The sequence below is a fragment of the Musa acuminata genome, chromosome BXJ3-4, assembly GCF_036884655.1.
Source record: "Musa acuminata AAA Group cultivar baxijiao chromosome BXJ3-4, Cavendish_Baxijiao_AAA, whole genome shotgun sequence".
NCBI lineage: Eukaryota > Viridiplantae > Streptophyta > Magnoliopsida > Zingiberales > Musaceae > Musa > Musa acuminata.
Genome location: NC_088352.1, coordinates 26,156,007 through 26,180,486, shown reverse-complemented (window position 1 = coordinate 26,180,486; position 24,480 = coordinate 26,156,007). Strand labels below are relative to the sequence as shown.

General features: G+C 45.1%; 2 protein-coding genes across 5 annotated transcripts in view; one reads left to right on the top strand and one right to left on the bottom strand.

Moving 5' to 3' along the window:
• Nucleotides 1-22,060, top strand: part of LOC135584025 (nuclear pore complex protein GP210-like) — a 52,551-nt gene extending 30,491 nt beyond the window's left edge. For all 4 annotated transcript variants that reach the window (XM_065144934.1, XM_065144933.1, XM_065144931.1 and 1 more), the window contains 12 exons: nucleotides 2,476-2,578; nucleotides 2,669-2,799; nucleotides 2,989-3,060; nucleotides 3,348-3,429; nucleotides 17,816-17,923; nucleotides 18,013-18,154; nucleotides 19,921-20,001; nucleotides 20,122-20,356; nucleotides 20,460-20,514; nucleotides 20,600-20,691; nucleotides 21,058-21,118; nucleotides 21,405-22,060. In XM_065144934.1, the coding sequence (XP_065001006.1) occupies nucleotides 2,476-2,578; nucleotides 2,669-2,799; nucleotides 2,989-3,060; nucleotides 3,348-3,429; nucleotides 17,816-17,923; nucleotides 18,013-18,154; nucleotides 19,921-20,001; nucleotides 20,122-20,356; nucleotides 20,460-20,514; nucleotides 20,600-20,691; nucleotides 21,058-21,118; nucleotides 21,405-21,760 (1,518 nt within the window). In that variant the 3' untranslated portion in view covers nucleotides 21,761-22,060. The remainder of the gene's footprint in view (nucleotides 1-2,475; nucleotides 2,579-2,668; nucleotides 2,800-2,988; nucleotides 3,061-3,347; nucleotides 3,430-17,815; nucleotides 17,924-18,012; nucleotides 18,155-19,920; nucleotides 20,002-20,121; nucleotides 20,357-20,459; nucleotides 20,515-20,599; nucleotides 20,692-21,057; nucleotides 21,119-21,404) is intronic.
• A 164-nt stretch (nucleotides 22,061-22,224) lies between these two features.
• On the bottom strand, nucleotides 22,225-24,270 carry LOC135634561 (uncharacterized). The gene has a single exon (XM_065144935.1). It carries the CDS (start codon nucleotides 24,194-24,196, stop codon nucleotides 22,286-22,288), a length of 1,911 nt encoding a protein of 636 aa, XP_065001007.1. The 5' UTR covers nucleotides 24,197-24,270; the 3' UTR covers nucleotides 22,225-22,285.
• Nucleotides 24,271-24,480: the final 210 nt, after the last annotated feature.

Here is a 24,480-nt window from a genome sequence, read left to right as displayed (position 1 = left end):
GCTCGTCGCAAGAAGGAAGTTGAGACAACTCCGCCAAAGTACTTCCATTCGAGACTATGTGAAGCAATTTTCTGCACTAATGCTGGACATACAGGACATGTCCGAAAAGGATAAGTTGTTCAGCTTCCTCGATAGTCTGAAGCCATGAGCTCAATAAGAACTGCATCGAAGAAATGTCACCGATGTGATCGGGGCAATTGTTGTCGTAGAAAGGCTCATCGACTTTGTTTCCTCTGAGGACCCGGGAAAAAGGAAACAATCTTCAGGAAATCATCCTCCAAAATATTCTCGAGGGAAGGAGCCCGGAGGCGAACAAAGGAAGAAGAGATCCCACAAAGGGCCAAGCTCAAAAGGCAAGGCTCCAAAACCTGGCGGATGCTTCTTGTGCGGAGGGCCGTACATGGTGAGGGAGTGCTCATAAAAACATACATTCAATGCTTTAATAGCTTTCATCCACCCCCCAAATCAGACAAGGGCAAAGCTGTCGCCCTTAGTTCAAGCAGTTCAGAATCTAGCAGTGACGATGAGGAGTCGCATGGTCTGATGTGGAGGGCCTTCTACTGCAATTCTTTAGGAACAAAGTACACAAAGGATTGATGCGTAAGTATGAAGGGCCCTTCCCAATTATTAGTAGGGTGGGCAACGTCTCCTACAGGTTGCAGCTATCGGCAACTTGAAAGCCTACCACTCAGATCCGCAAGATGCTTCCCGAAGTGTTCCAACTCGGCTACTCCCCACCAGAGCCTCTTACGAGAAGCAAGTTGAAACCATTCTGGTGGATCGCAAGATAAAGCTACCCAATGGAGCTGAGCAGACTGAATACTTGGTGAAGTGGCGAAAGCTTCCCCGAACTGAAGCCAGTTGGGAGCCCGTAGACGCCCTACAACATGAAGAAGCAATCATCAACAACTACCAACAAGCGTGGACGAGGGCGCCTCCTGACTTAGGCAATCCCAACTAGGTCTGAGAAGTTGGCACAAGGGTGCTTCGCGACTTAGGCAACTCGAGCTAAGTTCGCGTCTTGGCCGCAAGGGTGCCTTACGACTTAGGCAATTCCAGTTAAGTCTGTGACAGTGCGAATGAGAAGTCGTTGACGACGTTGAGGCCTCGTCGCCTTAGACGAGGAGGAGGCGACATCTCATCTATGGCGTTTGGCGAGGGAGGGTGGCGATGGGTTACGATCGTTGAGGGAGAGCGACGTCGAATTTCCAGGTTCTCCATTTTTTTCTCCCTCTTCTTCCTTCTCCCTCGGCTAATCCTACCCCGTAGCAGGCAGCGACAATTGAAATCAATCGTTACCGACCGATTTCGTGTAGTAACGGGGGGAAACAGCCCCAATCGACGGTAGCGGACGTCTGCGTACTGGTTTGCTGGCAGACTGATACATATACTAGGCGGTTTCATTCAAAATTAAAAACCTTACAATCTGGTAGGCTCGTATCACACTAGCCCGATTGGACACCAAAACTGATATTGGCTGAGATTTAAATCCTTGCTTAGCACAACAATAAGAAAAACCAAAAAATTGTTTGGTGTGGTTGGTGCAGTGCAGTATTTTATTAATATTCTACTGTTAATAGCATACCACATGAAAATTTTTTCTTTGTTAGAATTGGTCCTTCTTGTAGGTCTTTTAGGGATACTAAAAGAACATTTCACCTTAGTTAAGTTGCAATTTACCTGGAAATTCCGGACGACTCCCAGTGCTATAGTTTCATCATATCTTCAAATAGTTATATCAATATCTTAAGCTTTATTCGAGTTTGGAAAATTGCAGTTAATGCAAACAAAGTGACTTGTCAAAGAGACCAGCCATATTCTACAAGTGTCTCCAATAGAAATTTAGATTAAAAATCCATGAAGGCATGGCATTATCTTTCTGGAAATATGATATAAAATTTTACTGTGTTTGGTGTCTGCATCAAGCCATTGAGTCTTTCAATATCCAACACAACAATTCTTGTAGTACTAATATTTATATTTTATTATTCAACTTTGCCTCTTAACTTCATTTTTGCTTTCATCTATGTTTTTCATCTGTCCATATCATCTGTACATTGTCTTAAATCTTAAGAAAGCTAAAGCAAATCATATCTCCTTCACATATAACTTTCTGTTTTACTCCACTAATTTACATATTCATTATTGTTTTTCCTCTTTTGCCCATCCCTTCATATGCTGAAACTTAAGTATAGTTTTTGGTTATTTATCTTGATTTCCAATAACTTGGTCATTAGTACAATAATACAACATTGTGCTTTATTTCTTTTGTTGGATATTTACCTTTTTACCTTGTGAAAGGCCATTTTTCCCTTGTATAGCTTATCTGTGACATGTCTTGCTTAGTTAGTTATCATTTGCAAACATATCGATGTTCGTTAAATATATTCTTTCTAATTTTTGCTACTTGCAAGTCTTGTATTAGCTTGTAGAGTAAGCTATTTTAGGCAAATTAATGTGTTCTTTATTGCTCAGGTGTCACAAGTATGGGTAACTACAACAGAAGCTTTGTTACATGTTGCCTATCTTGCCGTCAATTCTAAACTTGAGTTAGATATTGGGTACTCAGATTATTTAGGTACTTTACCCACAGCTTAACTGAAGTACCTAGTCTATTCTTAGAACTTGAGGCTGGATCTGTCATTTTCTACTTAATGTTCCATTTTAGGTTATCCTTTTGCTGAAGCACATGGTGTGGTTCCACTGGAAGTTGAGACTAATCATCCTGATGTCCTCTCTATTTTCATGTCATCAAAGGATAATAACAGTACACATGGCAATGAACATGTCCTTATAGAGGTATGTCAGCTCTCTTTTACTATCACATTCAAGATATTTTATTATTTTATACTAGATGGCTTGGTCTAGGCTTGTTCTGATTGTTCACAACAGAGCATTCAACAGTGTCAATTTTTGTATCCTCCATGATTGACTTCCTGGTTGATTCTCCTCTTTTTTTTCCTTGGTGTTTGTTTCCTTATCATGTAGGCAAAGAAACCTGGTAATGCTCTTGTGCGGATATCCATCAATAGGAACCCAAGAAATGCGGACTTCATTCTGGTATTGATTTGCTTATGCTATCAAATTGATAGAAAATAACAGCAGCCAGCCTCAATTTCCAAACACTGGTTTTGGAAGTCAAACTAGTTTCTTTTTCTCTTGCTTGAACATATTTGTTGAACTCTTTGGTTTGGAAGAACCAAGTTCACTTGAAAATATCTTTGGCTTAGTCGTTTTCATCATGAAGATTAGTCAAGTAGCTTGACTTTTATGGATTGGTGCTTTGCACAAGCTCCAATATTCCAATTTTAGTGTTAAATTTGAACTGAGAATATCAACCTCGCCAGGTATCAGTTGGTGCACAATTGTATCCTAGGAATCCGGTTCTTCATGTTGGCCAATATCTGAACTTTACTGTAGTTGGTGATGGTAAGTGCCTCGCTTTACCTGCTTTTATTTCACTTTAGATTAATCTGATTCTTATCCTTAAAATACTATGCTTGCTCTACTATTTTATTTTTTGTTTCTGTTGCTAGAAAGTTCTTCATTGTTTGTCACATTCTTATGATATGCTGTTAAACAGTAGTCTCTGATGCATCTTGAAAGGCTGCTGTGCTGGCTGGATTGACTTAATCCAAAGAATTTAGGTTACCAGGATAGTGGCAGAAGATGCATTTCTTCTAAGATTTGTCTCATGTGTAAGTTGGTGCAAATGATCATCATGGATTGTTATGAGCATAAAATAGTGTCCCTGCAAGCATAAACAGCATGTCTGATTCTAGTTACTGACATGCTTTGTTGCACAAGAGGCAATCCTTAGACTGCAAAATTTCTTCTTCAAATTACGTCTTTATTTGCCATTTTTCTTTTGTATCCTTGAACCCACATACTTTCTTATTTTTCAGTTGTACTTGCCTGACCAAGGTTTGAGGGATCGAGATTGAAATTAAAATTAGCCATGGGTTTCATGATCAAGATCTGATCAGCTTGGCAAGACCAGATTCATTAATCATCTTCATGATGAACACATTTTCTAAAAATTCATACATAGGAAAGATTTTGAAAATCCCAAAATATTAAATAAATGGATAATGAAAATTAAGAAAAAATAGAGAACTTTGAGCTAAAAATCATTACATGGTTGAGAAAATATTCAACAGTAAGAATCACTATCTAGGCAAAATTGAAAGGTGAAGACTCCTTGGAAATAAAGGTTTTTGGGCTTTATGTGAGAAACTTCATTTGTAGTTTTCAGAATAACTTAAGATAGATTGGTATCAGCAGACTGGGAGTTTTGGGCACAGTTTGTCCCTTTCAATCTGAGAAATCTTGATCGTGTGGACTTTGGATCCATTCTCAAATTGCTGGTGAAGATGGCTAGAATCTATTGGAACTCACCTAGATAAGATGGTTGTAGAATCTTTGTCAGATTCTTGTGGATAAAAGCTGATTCCTTTAAGGAACTTGTGCTGATGATTGGAAAGGGTTAGCACTATTAGGGGTAAAGGATGCGAAAGAGATGAGAGGAGGATGATATGTTGGTATCCCTATCAGATTTGATCGTCCTTGGCCAAAATGGAAGAGAAGATTTGTCTGGGGCCCAAGAGAGAAAAAGAAAAGATTGGTATTATGGCTGGTTAAATAAGCTTTTTTTCTCTTTACCAAGAGAGAAAAAGAAAAGATGGTTCGGACCAGTGATTTCAATAGGCACTTGGGCGCTTTCCTAGGCGCTCGGGCGAGGCGAGGCGGGGCCCGAGTGCCTCGCTTCATTTCCAGGCGATGCGCTTCAAAGAGGCGTCGCCTGGGCGCTCGCTCGAGCTTAGGTGCCGGGCGCTTCGGGCGAGCGCTTGGGTTAAACCAGGTGACCGAACCAGCGTGTTAGGTTTGGTTCGGTCTCCGGTGCTTTAGTTGGTTCAATCGAACCAACTAAAGCACCGATATCAACTGTCGCTGCCTAACCCTAACCCTGCTCGCCGTTCACGCTGTCGCTGCCGTTGCTCGTTGCTGTTGTCTTCGCTCGTCGCTACCGCTGTCGCCGCTCTATCACGGACTTAGCTAGTTTTGCCAAAGTCGTGCGGCACCCTTGTGTGTCCGTCTGCAAAGGTCAGTCTCCCCGAAACCTCCCATGGTCCCTTAGGAACTACAAAAGATAAAACGGGTTAGAGAAAACGCCTTACTCGGGATCCACAAGCAAACATTTCCGAAAACACTTCATAGACAATGAAAATTACAAATAGACTTTACAAGCTCTGAACAGTTGCACAACAAAGGGTCGAAATTGTTCATTATAGATCGAATATCTCTCACAAGTGTCTACATGACACGACCTTTATTTACAAGCCTAAGAAAGCCACCAAACCTAACTAAAATGGGGCCGTTAAGCCTTCGATCGTTCCTCTACATGCTGTGCAAAGCATGAACAAACAGAAAGACACAGACATATATAAGTATTACATCAAACATCCTGTTTAGAACTTTGACCGTGACATTCTCCCCCACTTATTCCTTCGACATCCTCGTCGAAGCCTTTTGCCGACATTACAACTCCTCGCCTTTGCTGAGTCTTCAATCTTCTGCTCCAACTGCAATGCGCCTCTTGGCTCCCAATTGCTCTCCGTTGCTATTGTTGAGTAGTCGAACTTTTGATCCGCTATGCTATTTCAACTCGCCAATGACTTTGACTCTAGTGTGGAGTTGGCTGAGTTATGTTGATCCTTATTGATTCTTGCGGATCCTCTAGATGAAGGAAAAGATCATCCTTACTATGCGCTAGTCTCTCAAATACCATATGTTGTTTGAACTGGGTGGATGCTTGTTGGAGCTTTAACGAGCATCGCCTCGTAAACTTTCGAAGTTTTGGGTCCTTTCTCCACAAAATGTCCATCAACTCTTCTTTCATTTAGTTATCACTTCCAAGTAGATTCGCATCACTTTCGCTTTCGATTGGCATTCTGTTGGGAAATGAAGCGGATAATCTACTCTCAATAGCACTGATCACGATTGGTGAGGATTTGACAATTATTATCTTCTATTATCTTCGAAGGGTCTTTGAACCAGTGCAACACTCCTCTTACGAGTTGAGAAGGCAATGGTTACTTGACTTCGCTTGCCTCCTCGAGGGTTATACTCCATGCATCGGGTTGGTTACTGACCTTCGCCTGCTCTTTGCTCACACTTCTGAAGCACTCGAAGTGTTTGCACTCCTTGCAATGAGTTAGCTACTGTGATTCACCTTCTCAATGCCATTGAACTTCTGGAATGCAGGAAGTTTTCACCCCAACTTGGAGTAAGTCTCTAATAGTTTTGGTCGCCTCTGGGATTGTACCGTCTTCTCCATCAACCCGGCCGCTTACTCCATTGAGTAGCAAAGGTACAGCACCGCGTACTGCTTGCTTCGTTCCTTGGTCGTGCACTTTTGCATGACCCGAAGTCCTTCACTTTCGGCTATCTTAATGAGAAGCTCGTTGACACCGGTCTTACGAAGTTCCTTGGCCTCAACCCTTTAGCCTTATCTCGGTACTTGGAGTTTGCCTCTATATGCTCCACCTCCTCGGCCCCTTTCACGACCAAGCGCTCTCCCTCCATGAGAGCAAGGGATCAATGATTTTCACGGAAGTCCCGCCTCTACGGTACCATGGCGCTGCCATGCCCATGGCCCTACTATCCGTCGCCTCGCCTCTGTATCCCTTTTCTTCACAATCAGTAGAGATGTCTCCGTGGCACTCCTCTGAGTCCACCTCCATTCTAACTGATGCTTGATTTTGGGTAGCTAAGTCCCTCTGGACTCGTCGTCGCTTCCTCGCCCCTTTCGACCCCCCTGCTTCAACACCTCTGTGTTCTTCAAACAGCTCCCTTTGATCGATGGAAAGACAGACTGCAACTCCCATGCATGGCCTTTGCCATCACGTTGTAGGGTTTGCACCGATTCTGTTCTCCTTAGCTTCCTTAGTAGTAACGTTCGCTTACTCAATCTTGTCCTCTGACTTGTCGGGCTCCCTTAAGCGAATATGGGCTTTGGAGTAGTCCAACTCTCCAGCTGCTTCGATCATACCTCTGCATGATCAAGTCCCTCCCATGTCACTTACTAGTACTTGCATTCGAATTTTTCCCTTGGTGGAACATAGTTCCTATATGCTGATGACCAAGGCTTTTATCCGATGCAAAATTCGATGCACGCACGGAAGACTCGCCTTTGCGGTACCATGACCTTCACCCCTTGAATCCATAGCTCTTCTTGCCGTCGTGTTGTTCACCGAAGTGGAGCTTCCAGTAGCTCCCGATCATACCTCTGTATGATCTAGTCCCTCACGGGACAATGTCGTGTGTATCGTATTGCCACGAACTGTTCCACCACGATCCGCTGCACCATGTCGCCTCCTGGTGACATCTCAATTGCATTCTGATCCTTGTGGGATGAATTCGAATTGTGATCCCTTTATTTGTGGCCTCTGCCAATACATCGTAGGATCTCTTCCACCTTCGATTTTGTTCGCTCTTTTGACAATCGACCTTCATCCACCCACTCTTGGGTCACACCTAGATGAAGCACCGCTCTAGGACAATTTGTTGCCTAGTAGCTCTCGAAGTCCACCGACTTCGTTGCAATTAGTACACCATTGCCTGGATCCTGGGCCTCCGCCCCTACCAGCACAATCTCCGCTGTGCACCACTTCCTGCCTGGCAACTTGACTGGCAACACTGTGACATATTCTTCAAGAATACTCGCCTCTGCGTCCTCTTGCCCCGTGCCAAGGCCTTCTGAACCCAACTTTGCCTCCGCAAGTTGAGTCGCCTTAGTTCCTCCATCAAATGCTTCTCCGAGATAAGGTGCATGTGCCTAGAAGCTCCCTCCGTCTTTAGCACTATGCAAGATGAGTCCTCTCCGTCAGAATGAAGGACCCATGGAACAACATGATCCTGCTCTTGCCTCTGCAAGAGTTCATGTCCTTGACCTCTGTCCAAGGAAAGTACTGTGCCTCCGCTCCATTTTCCATCTTCTATGCTGGCTTCCTTCATGCGGCTTGGGTACTTCGTCAAGTTACACCCAAGTTGCTCCGTTCCTTGTATTTGCATTGAGTTGATGGTGGCCCTTGCGCCCACCATTCCCCGGGTCAGCCCTCCCTTGAGTCCAATCTCCATATCGACTCTAAATGTGCCTTCATTTGTGTTGCTTTGGGTCGCTCCCCCACTTGATCTCGCAATGCATCCACCAATACATTCTCTCAAGCGAGATCATGTGACGACTCCTCGCCGTTTCTCGATCCATTAAGCTTCGTGGAGTTATTGTTTGTTGAGGTACTCCTCAACATGTGCGGTTTGTTGCACATGATTCTCCCTCTGGAGAAACCAGGATCTATCCCTCTTGGATAACTGTCCCGTTGGAGCAACATCTCACTTCGTTTCGGAGACCACCATCCCCTTGGACTACTCCGATTTGTTGAGCAAACTGTGCATTGTTTTGCCTCTTACAAACGCACTTGCTAGATTGCGACTCCACGTCAATACAGCCCCCGCTGCACCACTCAAGGCCTAACGACATGTTGAACTCGCTGCACACTTCAACCTCCTACGGACGTATCCATCACATGCCGAAGAGAAAGTTTCAATGCTCTATGGCGCTGAGTTTCGGTCGCCTTGGGATGGCCGCGAACATTCCATCGTTCGTATACAAGCCCATGTATGAGTATCGAATTCTTCGAGTTAGCAATTCCCCTCACCTCTGTGAGCTTTGCACAACTCTTTCGGTCGCTGAGCAACTCATTCCACCTTGCATGGTCTTATCCTTTACCAAGCGCCTCGTTTGCCTTGAGCACCATCAAGTATAGTTGTCAACATCAAGCCGTAGCTCGAACTCAGCCATCCCAACGTTTGTGCGCTCCGCATTCTTCCAAGCTTGCTTGTTCTCGTGGTGCCTCTTGCGTGAAGGGTTGGCCATTCCTCTGAATGACAATCTCAGATGCTCGCTCCTCCGAGCGACTTCTTTTCCCTACATCTCCAAACGGTCGTGCGTGTGCTGACTGCCCTCAACACAGCCTCGCTAGGTCCCCCATGTTTGCATGCTAAGTGTTTCTGTGAGTGCTTGTCCCGCTCTGATACCATCTGTCATGGACTTAGCTGGTTTTGCCTAAGTCGTGCGGCACCCTTGTGTGTCCGTTCGCAAAGGTTAGCCTCCCCGAAGCCTCCCATGGTCCCTTAGGACATACAAAAGAAAAAATGGGTTAGAGAAAACGCCTCACTCGGGATCCACAAACAAACATTTCCGAAAACACTTCATAGATAATGCAAATTACAAACAGACTTTATAAGCTCTGAACAGTTGCATAACAAAGGGTCAAAATAGTCCACTACAGACCGAATATCTCTCACAAGTGTCTACATGATATGACCTTTATTTACAAGCCTAAGAAGGCCACCAAACCCAACTAAAATGGGGCTGTTAAGCCTTCGACCGTTCCTTTACATGTTGTGCAAAGCATGAACAAATAGAAAGATACGGACATATATAACTATTACATCAAACATCTTGTTTAGAACTTTGTCCGTGACAGCTCGTCGCTCCCGCTCCCTTTGCCGTCGCTCGCCGCTCCTGCTCCCGTTGTCGCTGCCGTTGCCACTGTCGCCGCTCTGTCACGACCTTAGCTGGTTTTGCCTAAGGCGTGCGGCACCCTCGCGCGTCCGTCCGCAAAGGTCAGCCTCCTCGAAGCCTCCCATTGTCCCTTAGGACCAACAAAAGAGAGAACGGGTTAAAGAGAACGCCTCAATCGGGATCCACAAGCAAACATGTCCGAAAAACACTTCATAAACAATGCAAATTACAAGCAGACTTTACAAGCTCTGAATAGTTGCACAACAAAGGGTAAAATGGTCCATTACAGATCGAAAAGCTCTCGAACGTGTCCACATGACACAACCTTTATTTACAAGCCTAAAGAGGCCACCAACCCAACTAAAATGGGACTTATAAGCCTTCGGCCGCCCCTCTACCTGCTATACAAGGCATGAACATGCCAAAAGACAACGGACAGACATAAGCATTACATCCAACATCTTGTTAAGAAGTTTGTTCGTTACATTCTCCCCCACTTATCCCTTCGACGTCCTCGTCGAAGCCTTTGTGAACACTGCAACTCTTCGCCTTTGCTGAGTCTTCAATCTTCCGCTCCAGCTGCAATGCGCCTCCTGACTCCCAGCTGCTCTACGCTGCTGTTTTTGAGTAGTCGACCCTTTAATCCGCCATGCTGCTACAACTCACCAATGACTCTGACTCTGTTGGGGGGGTTGGCTGAGTTGTGTTGATCCTTGTCAATTCTTGCGGATCCACCAAATGAAGGAAAAGACCATCTTTTCTGCGCCAGTCTCTCAAAATTTCCACATGCTGCTTGAACTGGGTGGATGCTTGTTGGAGCTTTAACGAGCATCGCCTCGCAAACTTCTGAAGTTTTGGGTCCTTCCTCCACAAAATTTGCTCATTGACTCTTCTTTCAGTTAGTTGTCACATCCAAGTAGGTTCGCATCACTTCCGCTTTCGATTGGCATTTCGTTGGGAAATGAAGCGGACGATCTACTCTCAGTAGCACTGATCACCGTTGGTGAGGATTTGACAACTATTGTCTTCCATTATCTTCGAAGGGTCTTTGAACTTGTGCAGAGCTCCTCTGCTGGATAGATAAGAGAACTGGGGTACTCGGTTTCGCCCATTCTCTTAAGAGTTGAGAAGGCAAAGGTTACTTTGACTTCGCCCGCCTGCTCGAGGTTGTACTTCATGCATCGAGCTGGTTACTAGTCTTTGCCTGCTCTTTGCTCACACTTCTGAAGCACTTGAAGTGTTTGCACTCCTTGCGTTGAGTTGGCTACTGTGATTCACCTTCTCAATGCCATCGAACTTCTGGAATGCGGGAAGTTTTCACCCCAACGTGGAGTAATTCTCTGATAGATGAGGTCGTCTTTGGGATTGTACCGTCTTCTCCATCAACCCTGCCGCCTACTCCACTGAGTAGCAAAGGTACAGCACCGCGTACTGCCTGCTTCGTTCCTTGGTCGTGCACTCTTGCATGACCCGAAGTCCTTCACTTACGGCTATCTTGATGAGAAACTTGTTGACACCGGTCTTACGAAGTTTCTTGGCCTCTGCCCTTCAGCCTTGTCTCGGTACTTGGAGATTGCCTCTGCATGCTCCACCTCCTCGGCCCCTTTCACGACCAAGCGCTCTCCCTCCATGAGAGCAAGGGATCAATGACTTGCACGGAAGTCCCGCCTCTGCGGTACCATGGCGCTGCCATGCCCATGGCCCTACTATCCGTCGCCTCGCCTCTGTATCCCTTTTCTTCACAATCAGTAGAGATGTCTCCGTGGCACTCCTCTGAGTCCACCTCCATTCTAACTGATGCTTGATTTTGGGTAGCTAAGTCCCTCTGGACTCGTCGTCGCTTCCTCGCCCCTTTCGACCCCCTGCTTCAACACCTCTGTGTTCTCCAAGCAGTCTGTTTGGTCGCTGGAAAGACAGACTGCAACTCCCATGCATGGCCTCTGCCATCACGTTGTAGAGTTTGCACCGATTCTGTTCTCCTTAGCTTCCTTGGTAGCAACGTTCGCTTACTCGACCTTGTCCTCTGACTTGTCGGGCTCCCTTAAGCGAATATGAACTCTGGAGCAGTCCAACTCTCCAACTGCTTCGATCATACCTCTGTATGATCAAGTCCCTCCCATGGAACTCACTGGTACTTGCATTCGAACTTTTCCCTTGGTGGAACACAGCCCCCATATGCTGATGACCAAGGCTTTCATCCGATGCAAAATTCGATGCACGCCCGGAAGACCCGCCTCTGCGGTACCATGGCCTTCACTCCTTGAATCCATAGCCCTTCTTGCCGTCGTGTTGTTCACCGAAGTGGAGCTTCCAGTAGCTCCCGATCATACCTCCATATGATCTCATCCCTCACGGGACAGATTGTGTGTATCGCATTGCCACGAACTGTTCCACCACGATCCGCTGCACCATGTCGCCTCCTGGGGACATCTCCATTGCATTCTGATCCTTGTGGAATAAACTCGAATTGTGAACCCTTCATGTGTGGCCTCTGCCAATACATCGCAGGGTCCCTTCCACCTTCGATTTTGTTCGCTCCTCTGGCAATCGACCTTCATCCACCCACTCCTGGGTCACACCTAGATGAAGCACCGCTCTAGGACAGTCCGTCGCCTAATAGCTCTCGAAGTCCACCGACTTCACTGTAATCTGTGCACCATTGTCTGGATCCTGGGCCTCTGCCCCTACCAGCACAATCTCCGCTGCGCACTGCTTCCTTCATAGCAACTCAAATGGCAACACTGTGGCATATTCTTCAAGAGTACCCGCCTCTGCGTCCTCTTGCCCCGTGCTAAGGCCTTCTGAACCCAACTTCGCCTCCGCAAGTTGAGTCGCCTTAGTTCCTCCATCAAATGCTCTTCCGAGTTAAGGTGCATGTGCCGCGAAGCTCCCTTCGTCTTTGGCACCATGCAAGATGAGTCCGCTCCGTCAGGATGAAGGACCCATGGAACAACATGATCCTACCATTGCCTCTGCAAGAGTTCATGTCTTTGACCTCTGTCTAAGGAAAGCACTGTGCTTCTGCTCCATGTTCCAACTTCTCTGCTGGCTCCCTTCGGGCGACTTGGGTACTTCGCCAAGTTACACCCAAGTTGCTCCGCTCCTCGTTTTTGCATTGAGTCGATGGTGGCCCTCGCGCCCACCATTTCACGGGTCAGCCCTCCCTTGAGTCCGATCTCCACATCGACTCCAAGTGTACCTTCATAAGTTGCTTTAGGTCGCTCCCCCACTTGATCTCGCAATGCATCCACCAATGTATTCTCTCGAGCGAGATCATGCGACAACTCCTCGCCGCTTGCTCAGTCCATCGAGCTTCGTGAAGTTGTTGTTTGTGAGGTACTCCTCCTCAACATGTGAAGTCCGTCTCACATGATTCTCCCTCTGGAGTGCCGAGACTTATCCCTCCTAGATAACTGTCCCGTTGGAGCAACATCTCTCTTCGTTTCGGAGACCACCATCCCCTTGGACTACTCCGATCTGCTGAAGAAACTGTGCATTGTTCTGCCTCTTGCAAACGCACTTGCTAGATTGCGCCTCCACGTCAATACAGCCACCACTGCACCCCTCAAGGCCTAGCAACATGCTGAACTCGTTGCACACTTCAGCCTTCTACGGACGTATCCTTTGCATGCCGAAGAGAAAGTTTTAATGCTCCATTGGCGCCGAGTCTCGGCCGCCTTGGGATGGCCACGAACATTCCATCGTCCGCATACAAGCCCATGCATGAGTACCAAATTCTTCGAGTTAGCAATTCCCCTCACCTCTGTGAGCTTTGCATAACTCTTTTGGTCGTTGAGCAACTCATTCCACCTTGGATGGTCTCATTCTTGCCAAGCGCCTCGCCTGCCTAGAGCACCATCAAGTATAGTTGTTAACGTTGAGCCGTAGCTCAAACTCAGCCATCCCAACCTTTGTGCGCTCCAAATTCTTCCAAGCTTGCCTGTTCTCGTGGTGCCTCTTGCGCGAAGGGTTGGCCATTCCTCTGAATGCCAATCTCAGATGCTCGCTCCTCTGAGCGACTCTTTTCCCTACATCTCCATGCCCGTTTTCCCTCAAACGGTCGCGCGTTGCTGACTGCCCTCAATGCAGCCCCGCTAGGTCCCCCACATTTGTATGTCAAGTGTTTCTATGAGTGCTTGTCCGGCTCTGATACCATATTGTCACGACCTTAGCTGGTTTTGCCTAAGGCGTGCGGCACCCTCGCGCGTCCGTCCGCAAAGGTCAGCCTCCCCGAAGCCTCCCATTGTCCCTTAGGACCAACAAAAGAGAGAACGGGTTAAAGAGAACGCCTCAATCGGGATCCACAAGCAAACATGTCCGAAAAACACTTCATAAACAATGCAAATTACAAACAGACTTTACAAGCTCTGAATAGTTGCACAACAAAGGGTAAAATGGTCCATTACAGACCGAAAAGCTCTCGAACGTGTCCACATGACACAACCTTTATTTACAAGCCTAAAGAGGCCACCAACCCAACTAAAATGAGACTTATAAGCCTTCGGCCGCCCCTCTACCTGCTATACAAGGCATGAACATGCCAAAAGACAACGGACAGACATAAGCATTACATCCAACATCTTGTTAAGAAGTTTGTCCGTTACAGCTCGTCGCTCTCACTGTCGCTGCTCACTTTTACCGCTGTCGCTGTACCCTCGGTCTTCCCTTACACTCCTCTTTCTTATTCTCTTTTGAAAGTATATTGTTAACAATCTACTAGTAACGGTAATGTATTTGTATTTATTAGATTAATAATAAATTATTTTGATTTTAATACTGTTAATTTTTATTTATTTGAAATTATTGTTAGGTTTCAGGATAAATGGCAAGTGTACAGAGCAGCTCAATAGCATAATATCTTAGATTTTCTTAATTTAATAGCATATTTTTATTTAAAATTTTAAATAATTATATTTATTAATTATATTATATATTTTTATATTTTAGTGTCTCGCTTCGCTCGGGCGAGCGCCTAGCGCCTCAGGTGTTTTTGAACCTTGGCGCCTTTTGATGCCTAGTGCTTTTTAAATCACTAGTACGGACAAGGCTTGAATGGGTCACCATATATGATTTTTTTTTTAATTTTTTACATTTATAAATCCATAGATATATGATATACGAAAAATATTATTAACTAATAATTGGCAAATAGAAAAAAAGGTGGTTACATGTGAATCGTATGATGTTGCTTGTTAACTTATATGATTTTGTCCAAATGATATATATTATTTGGCTTAAAAATGAATAGTATGATGCAAAAATACGATGATAATATTTTTATAATTATTTTCATAGTTGCTTTAGGTGTTGTGATTATATCATCCTTGGCTGATTTAACCATGACCTGTTTCTCAATAGACCTACTGACCAAATAACTTGGATTGAACATGCTTAGAAGTTAGAACTATAACATGAAATGCTTAATGAAAAATTATTAGTAGTAATCCACAAGCACCATATACCATCATATCCCTTCCAACCTCCAGTGTGGAACTGATTGGTTGATGCAAATCTTGATTCCAATCTTGTGAATTTTGCTTTCATTATGTTGAGGGCTTGGGTTTGATCCATATTGAGGCCATCACTCTACCAAACTTTGCTCATATTTAAGTCAGCCACGTCAAATATAATACTATTTATGGAGATCATTCACCATTCATCTATGACTCCATTCTGGAAATGGTGGTTCTTTTGGAAACTGATGTGGTTTTCAAGGAATGCTATTTCGTGTCGGATCCCGAGCTTTAATCCAAATATCTTAATTGTTGATTCATGCCAGATTTTCAGTAATCATTGATTAAGAAGATTAAACAAGTGAGTGTGAGGCAGTGATTGCAAAAGGCGCTCGGGCGAGGCGAGGCCAGGCCCGAGCGCCTCGCTAATGTCCCAGGCGGCGCGCTTCAAACAGGCGCCGCCTGGGCGCTCGCCCGAGCCCAGGCGCTGGGCGCTTCGGGCGAGCGCCTGGGTAAACCAAGGCGACCGAACCAGAATTTTAGGTCTGGTTCGGTTGTTAGTTGGTTCAATCGATCCAACTAAACCGATATAACCCCAACCCTAACCCTAACCCAACACTAACCTGCTGCCGCTGCCGCTCTCGATCGCGATCGCGATCTCGTCGCTCGCTACCGTTGCTCCCGCTGACGCTGCTCGCCGCTGTCGCTGCTCGCGCCTCCCGTGAGCCTTCCCGCTGCTCGCGCCTCCCGCAAGCCCTCTCGCTGCTTGCGCCTCTTGCGAGCCCTCTCGCTGCTCGCGTCTCCTGCGAGCCCTCCCGCGAGCCTTCCCGCTGCTTGCGCCTCCCTCGAGCCCTCCCGCGAGCCTTCCCTCTGCTCGCGCCTCCCGCGAGCCCTCCCAACTGCCGTGAGCCCTCCCTTTGCTCACGACTCCCGCAAGCCCTCCCGCTACTCGCGCCTCCCGCTCCCTTTCCTTTTCCCCCCGCCGCTTGCCGCTGCCGACGCTGCTTCCTTTCTCCGTCAAGCTCAGACTGCTCAGTATACTCTTAAATCTTAATATTAAGTTTATTTGAATTTTGAAATGATTAATTTTCATTAATAGATTAATAATATATTATTTTGATTTTAATGTTATTAATTTTGTGATTTTGTATCTTAGATTTTTTTAATTTAATAGCATATTTTTATTTAAAATTTTAAATAATTATATTTATTAATTATATTATATATTTTTATATTTTAGCGCCTCGCTTCGCTCGGGCAAGCGCTTAGGCGAGCGCCTAGCGCCTCGGGCGTTTTTGGACCTTGGCGCCTTTTGGCGCCTAGCGCTTTTCAAATCACTGGTGTGAGGAGTGAAAGTGAGAGTGAGCGAGAGTGAATGAGAGATGGAGAAAGGTGGTGGCTTTAAAAGGCCATAACAGGGTCCAATAGTCAATTTGATTGTTGGAACCTAGTTTGACTGGAGAGGAGACCGATATGGTTGAAATCCAACCATTACTGACCCATATCAGTTGGTAATGGTCGAGTTGGGTCCGTATGGACCGATATATGAGGAATACTGATCGGTACACCCACTATAAATACGTACCGCTAAAATGGGCTTGTCCACATACTAGTTAGCTGGCGGTACCACACATTTCATACTGTAATGGGCGGTATTCCAAAACATTATGGTTTTATGATGACATATGAAGGCTTCTTTCTGTTTTGTGTGTTTGTTATCTTTATTTTTCTTCGGTGGGAGTGTGTCAGGCATTTACTTGGTTTATCTACTTTAATGCCAAACATTTATTTGGATAACTGATGATAACATATGAAATCTCCATATATTCCTGTTGTAATATAGTAATATAGAAGCATATATAATAAAGCCAAATAATTGTCTTTAGGTAGCTGTTATAAAAACAGCATATGGCTGAAAAGGTAATTGCAAGAACTGGTTCTGACACCAATAGTTACTCTGCAAGGTTGTATCTATTATCTTAAACCTATTGAAAGATGGTACATGTTGACAAATAGAAAAGTAATGTCTAAATCGATATGAAAAAAAGATTGTAATCTAAATAGCTACATGAATAAACAGGTGTTTGAATGTGAAAATTGTCTTTAGGTTTTGTAGTACTTTTAGTTTAGTGCATTCACTTGTCTTACACAAAAGAGTCCTTTATCTTGTGATTCTACTTGTACCCTCTTAAGCATTTCTTAGGGACTAATGCTTCATGATTGGTTCACCCCACCCCATTATTATTATTATTTTTTCTGTAATTAAAACTCTTCTATAAAACAGTTCAGTTCATACATTTACACTCCATTAGTGTTGTAGCTCAATATATTGCATCACTCATTAGTAATTGTATCTGAAGTTGGCTAACCAGTCACTCACCTTCACTCGAGATATAGTTACAAGGTTTATTTAGGTACTGACAATTCTCTATACTTAAAAAGTAACTCTTTCAGATGAGGTGTAGGCCCAACTGAGCCCACCCTCATGGTCCGGCATTTTAGTCTGCCCCATCCCATTATGTTGATCAGATTTTATGTTGACAATCTGAAGACATCAGGTTTTCATGTTCTTTTTTCGTCTTCCTAGGCAAAAGCTTCCACGTGATTTTATTCTGTGTTGCAAATATGCAATTGTAAAAGTATTTTATGCTTAATTAAACTTATCTAATGAATTAATTGTTTTTTATATATAATGATGGTTAGAACCAATGAATTTATTTACAGAGCATATAATTATCGTATCTTAGCCTTTTGCTACAAATTCTTATTTTGATAGGAATTGATGGTCTTCAGTCTGGCAAGTGGTTAAGTGGTAATGGTAGTGTCCTATTGGTAAATAGGATCACTGGAGAAGGATATGCTCGCGGTGAAGGTGCAACTCAAGGTACTTAATTTGCCTTTTGACTGTTGATATAATTTTTGCTTGGGATGTTCACTAGATCCTGATGCTCTGTAATTATGATATTTTTCTAGTTATCTTTGTTGGTTCAAACTTAAAGTTGCAAACAACAGTAGCTGTGATGAAAGTTGGCCAGCTATCAGTTTATGCTCCAGCGAAGACCCTGACTAATATTCCATTTCCTACCAAAGGTTACATGTTCTGTGTAAAATTTAGGTTTGTATTTCTCTCTCATGCTCCCTCTCTATATTTGTGTACATAGTATATAACCAAATGTTGATGTTTATATAATTAGTTGAGCTATAATTCTATCTGGAGGATTTAGGTCTTGACAGTTCGATGAACTTAAAACTAACAGTGGGGACTCCAAAAAAGATCAACTTCATTGAGCATGATCTGTGTTATTCAAAAGTCCTAGAAAGAGAATTTATATGATTTTGATATACTGTGTATTCATCAAAGCAACACAAGATCAAGACTGTTATTAGCACTTGTATATGACAGTATGATCAAGGCCATTTCAATTAATGATCTGAACCATTGATCTCTGTTTATATAATATAGATGCTTGCGAACTTCATCTTGTTTTGATCAACTGATAAAGAAGTTCTATGGCTTCTAAACTATTTATTTTTTACCCTTTATTGGTCTCTGCTAAATAACTTGATCCACTGTGGAGACTGATCTTTCAAATTTTTTTTTTGTTATTTTTTAACAATCAAAAGAGAGTCTTTTAAAGCTATTCCCTCTCTTCTCCCATCTTATCTTGATGAACACATGGCTTTAGTGCCGTAATTAGAGACACCCTTGTAGGACCTTTTTGTCTCCCTTTTTGTAGGATATAACATTCTTCCATACACTAGGATCAGCATGTTCACTGACAAAAGTCTAGACCTCTGTGGATCAAGCTTCACCCTTATTCCATTTCTCATCTCTTCCCCTTGTTTCTTTCTCTTTCCTGTTGCTTCATCATGTATCCTCAGTCAATATTATTTTGTATGAATTCAATGCTATTTTATGTCATACTGTCTGCCAGAAAAGACAAGGTGAAGATTTTCATAATATCAGAATCCTGAAAAGTAAGAATAATACAAAAAAATTGAAAGGTGGTTGAATTCATCATCCAAAATTTCAATGGCATCATAGAGTGCCAACCAAATCTACCTTGAAATGAGTGGAAAGTGGAAACTACTCTTTAAGTTTTGGAACCTTCAGCATATTTGTAGTGGATTGCATTCCTGCTGAAGCAGCTTTTGCAGGACCCACTTGTGAAGTATCCACATGTTTAAGAAAATATTAGGGTAGAATAGCTTATAAAAAGGTGGTGATAAGACGACAAATTTGACATTATCAAAATTGTCACGTGACATGTCAACAACCGGAATTCTCACCTTATGATAATTGAGCCAACTCACTACCACCTAGGCTACAGTTATGCCACTTCATCCACCACCTCAGCTGCAGTTGGGCCTCTCCAACAACTGGAACTGCCACCTTGCAGCATTTGGACCATCTCACTGCCACCTAGGAAACAGTTACGCCACCATACCTGCCAGCTTGACTGGCGGTTGCACCCACTCAGCAACTGCTCCATCCACTTTAAACTCTGATAGTTACAGGTCTCGGAGTATAAATAGTCTCCCTCAGTATTTTTCTTTCTCTTCCACATCTTTTATTTGTACTTCAGATGTATTGCTGACTTGAGTGTCGGAGGGCCCGAGTCGAGCATTCTTGACATTGGTCTTCTTAAGGTACCCAGACGACATCCCGGGAATGGCAGATCTTCATCGGCAAAACATCTGGATTTTACCTTCATTGTTTTCTCTGGTTGACTTTGATACAAGAGAAACTTTTACCTTTGTTGTTTCATGTGTTTTAGAAAAAGCTATTCCGATATGACTAGTATCTTTTTCTGGATGTTTTGCGTGGTTCTCCCACAGCCTAGTTGAATCTGATATTCTTTCCTCTATTATTTTTTAAAGTGAACCTGTTGACTACAAGCTGGAAGCTACTGGAAATAATGAAGCCCCATTTGATTGTCGGGTTGACCCACCATTTGTTGGGTATGTTTTGTTCCGATTGTTGTCGCACAGATATGTATCTGCACAGATAATGAAGCCCCATTTGATTGTCGCACAGATATGTTTCTCTTTTTTTTTAAAATTTTTTTCTCCACGCTGTAGGTATTCAAAGCCATATATCAACAATGTTACAGGCTACTCTTATTGCCTCTTCTTCCCATACTCACCGAAGCATTTGTTGAGTGTAATGTCTAAATCAAGTATTAGACAGCAAGGAAATGCAAACAGTGAAGGATTAGTCTCTGTCTCTATTATTGCATCACTGAAAGAAACCCCAAATGTTATTGGATCTGCACATGCAGCATTTGTTGGCGGATTTGTTTTGGACACTGAGAAGGTAAATATTTACTTATAAGCCACTTTTCTTTTATATTGTGGAGATTCACATAAATGATTTCTTTCGCAATTTTACTAAGTAACACTACATATGTTTGGTGTAGTTAAACTTGACACCAAAGGTTAATAAAAGCATCATAGCAATAATGGGGAATACAGGTATTCAAAGATAAGCTAGTCATGTTTCTTCTGTTGACTTCATTTCAATAAGCTTTAGCATGACTTTAGTTGTTTTTTATTGCAGATGTTGAGATAAGTTGGAATGCCAAAGATTTATTGTCCGTTAATCCTCTAAATATAGTCAGTTTTGGTATGGTGGGAATTATTGAGTATGAGGTGGGTGATGTAGCTGCAGATATATGTGTGTATATATATATATATATATGTATACATATATACATATATGTATACATATGCATACACATACATATGTATATGCATACACATACATATGTATGCATATGCATACATATATATATATATATCCATACATATATATATACATATATATATACATATATATATATACATATATATACATATATATATAACAAACTGTTATGCATACATATGTATATGTATGCATATGCACACATATATACATATATATATACACATATATATATATATATATATATATATAACAAACTGCAAAACCTATGAAATTTGTATTAATGATTATTCGTGGATCATTCATTGCAGGTCAAAGTCCTCAGAAGCCAAAAATTTAAAGATAAGATTGCAATTGTTCTTCCTGCCACTGGTATGCCATCCTTTTATACTGACAAAGTTCAAGTATAATTTCATTTTAGAAAAGAAAGCTGAGCTTTACCGCTACTGGCTTGCTACTTGTTGCATCAAATATTTCTACTGGCTTGCTACTTGCATCAAATATTTCGTTGTAACGTATTTAAATTTCCCTGCACCAGTTGTCACTGTTACAATGTAGGAGCCTTGTAAATTGCCCCTTCTCAACGTATTATCAATGTTCTACCTTTCTCTATCAATCATGTAAACTAGTAGTGATTGATATCAGCTGCTTGTTTCAGGTCAGAGAACTGAGATTGATGTTACTTATGAGCCTGGAGAAGGAACTTCTGCATCAGGAGTGAGTAATATCACATGGACTGCAGTTTTGATCTGTGCTGCTGTGCTGATGGTCACAGTCGGAGTCTTCATGAGGTTGCTGGAAAGACCAGACAGGTCTTTACTGTCGAGGCAGGCAGGGCCGACATCGTCAGCTGTTGCAGGGCCTGTGACAACAGACTCTATATCCACTGGTAACTTTCAGTCCTCTCCTCGGACACCTCAGCCTTTTATGGAGTATGTGAGAAGGACGATTGATGAAACTCCATACTACAATCGGGAGGGGAGGAGGAGATTTGACCCGAGGTACACCTACTAGAATTCAAGATCTATATACCCAACAACACCACAATTGCTGACCATGGAAAATTTTAGCTGGATATGAATGTTAGAACACGGTGGCCACAAATTTCTTGTGCATGTAATATCCCTTGTTCCATCATGTGTGAAGGTGTTGACCCTGGTTGACTTGGAAATTAAGCAGGATACCTCCTTGTTCTTATCATTCACAGTGAGGTGGATGTGATGGATATCCTTTTGTGAGGTCGGCATTATTTGGATATTTTATTGAATAATGTTTGTGAAGGTGAGGCGAAAAAATTTGCTTATTTTTTGCTGAGAGGATCTTTGTTGATTTCTCGAATTTCTCATTGCATAATTAAGGTTATTTGGTCGTCTGCAAGTGAATTCCACCTGCAAACGTATAGTCGTGAGTAGTTAAACTATTATTACAAGCTGCAATGCTACTTGTGATCTAAAAGTATCGCATGTCACGCTTGTGGATACAAAATGGACGTGGATATTGTACCCCTCCTCGAAACTGTACATGTAAGCAACAAAATGGCTACCTCTCGAAGCCTATGTAACTTTGTGCTTCATGTCCGTATAGCTGGAGCTGACGAATGGCTCTCGGGAGCAGCTCGTCGAGGGAAGGGTGCCGTGCCACCGCTCTGCGGCGGACGGATTCCAGCGTCAGCAACACCCTCTCTCTTTCCAAAGCTTCATGTCTCGGCACGTGCGACGCCAGGCAGCAGAGCAAGACTAGCCCTGGCAATTGGCTCTTTTCACCCGGCCTCAGCAGCCTCATGAGGGGCCGCACGCCCTCCAACTCCACTATCGCCGCCGCGTGCGCCACGCAGAGGTAATTGTCCGGGCTCGCGAACTTCCCCAACGCCATGGCGGCCTCGGCAGAAACGTCCGAGTCCTGGTTGCCCAGCTGCGTCACCAGTGGCCGGAGCACACGGGCCTCGCGCGCCGGAAAAGTCCTTGCCAATGACCCTAGAGCCCTGATGGCGGCTGCTTGCACCGACGGGCTTCTCCCCTGCTGTGCCAGCCGGAGGAGCTGCTCCACCACCGACTTCGCTACAGAGGAGTTCTTCTTGAATGCCGACCCCCGGAGGTCGGCGTCGGACTCCGCGGCGGCCGCGATCTCCATCACCGTCCTGAGGCAGTTGAGCTGGAGCTGGTCCTCCTCCGTCTCCATGAGCTTGGCAAGGCAGAGCAGCCCGACGGTCTCGGTGACCTTGCGGCTGCTTTCGATGGAACCTTTGCAGAGCATCCACAGGGCTTCCGCGCACGCAGTTTTGAGCTCGAGCTTGGCTGCCGGGCTCTCGTCGACGTAGCCGCCGCCATGGGCGAGGGAAACGCGAGAGCTTCGAGTCGAGAGGGACGCTGTCATGGATGGGGGTGGCGCGGTGTTAACGTCGTCGCCAAGCGAGACATCGGAGGAGAGGAGCGCGACGAGGGGAAGAATGGCGTTCTCCCTCGCGAACTCCTCACAGGCGAGGGCGTCCAATGCCGCCATGCGGGAGATAAGGGACGCCAGCTGAGACTGGAGCCTCGTGGAGGTCGAATCGGAGAGGGTTTGGACGATCACGGGGATCGCGAAGGCGTCGGCGACGGTGGAGATGAGCTCACGATCGGTACAGAGGTTGGAGAGAGCCGCGGCGGCGGCGGATTGGGAGGCCTCGTCGTCGCGGTCCTCGAGGAGGGCGAGGAGCGGCGGCACCGCGCCCTCGTCGACGATGACCCACCTGTTGCGATGGCCATCGCGGGCGAGGTTCGCGAGGGATTGGGCAGCGTCCGCGCGGTCGGAGGGCCGGGATGCCATCTGGATCGCCGCGACGAAGGTCCAGACATAGGACAGGACGGGGTCGGTGGCGGCGATCGGGGGGAGGCTGAGACCGACGCCCACGGAGGCGGCGTCGCCGCCTTCGCCGTCGTCGTAGGGGTAGAGGGAGAGGAGCCAGCGGAGGTCTGCGAGGGAGGCGTCGAGGTGGGCGAGGGCGCGGCGAAAGTCAGCTGCACCGGTGGCGGCGAAGGGGATGAGGAAGCGGAGGAGCGCCGCGGGGGAGGGAAGGAGGAGACGGCGGCGTCGGCGGCAGCGGCGAGCAAAGGAGATGGCGCGATCGAGAGAGCGGTCTGCGGAGGCGGCGACGCGGCGGACGGGGGCAGAGTAGGGAGGCTGGTGGGGTAGAGAAGAGAGGCGGCGGGCCACAGCGCGGAGGACGGCGGCGATGAGGTCGGCCCGGTGAGTGAGTTGGGAGCACTCGGCCCTCCACGAGTCAGCGTCGGCGGCAACCTTCTTGAGGCGATCGGCAAGGGTGATTAGCCGGGAGAGGTCTTCTTCGACGGTGCTTTCTCGTCGACGTCGTCCTCCTCCTCCTCCTCCTCCTCCTCGTCCTCCTCCACCGGAGGGTCTGATTGCGCCGCCGGTGATCTTCCTCGTCTTCGTCATCTCTGTAGAAATTTCCATCCTTCTATATATATATAGGTATAGTATTTGGGTGAGAGGAGATCGGAGAACAACTTCGAGGAAACTTCGTCCTCGATCGAACTCCATTCCTTGGAGCTTTGTTTCTATTTCTTACGTTGACGTCTCCGTGTGAGGGGTTGGAATGGAAACCGAAAGTGTTGACGCGCAAAACGGAAGCACGTTGTGGTGACCGAATCACCCTGGTAAATTTGTTTAGCGTGACGTGGCTTTCTGCGAGACTGTGCAAGCGGGGCTCACTCTACTTCAAGGACGGGGACCCAGGT

Bases quoted from the DNA above. Each gene is read 5' to 3' on its own strand.
- LOC135634561 (XM_065144935.1), bottom strand. From the start codon at position 24,196: ATGGAAATTTCTACAGAGATGACGAAGACGAGGAAGATCACCGGCGGC.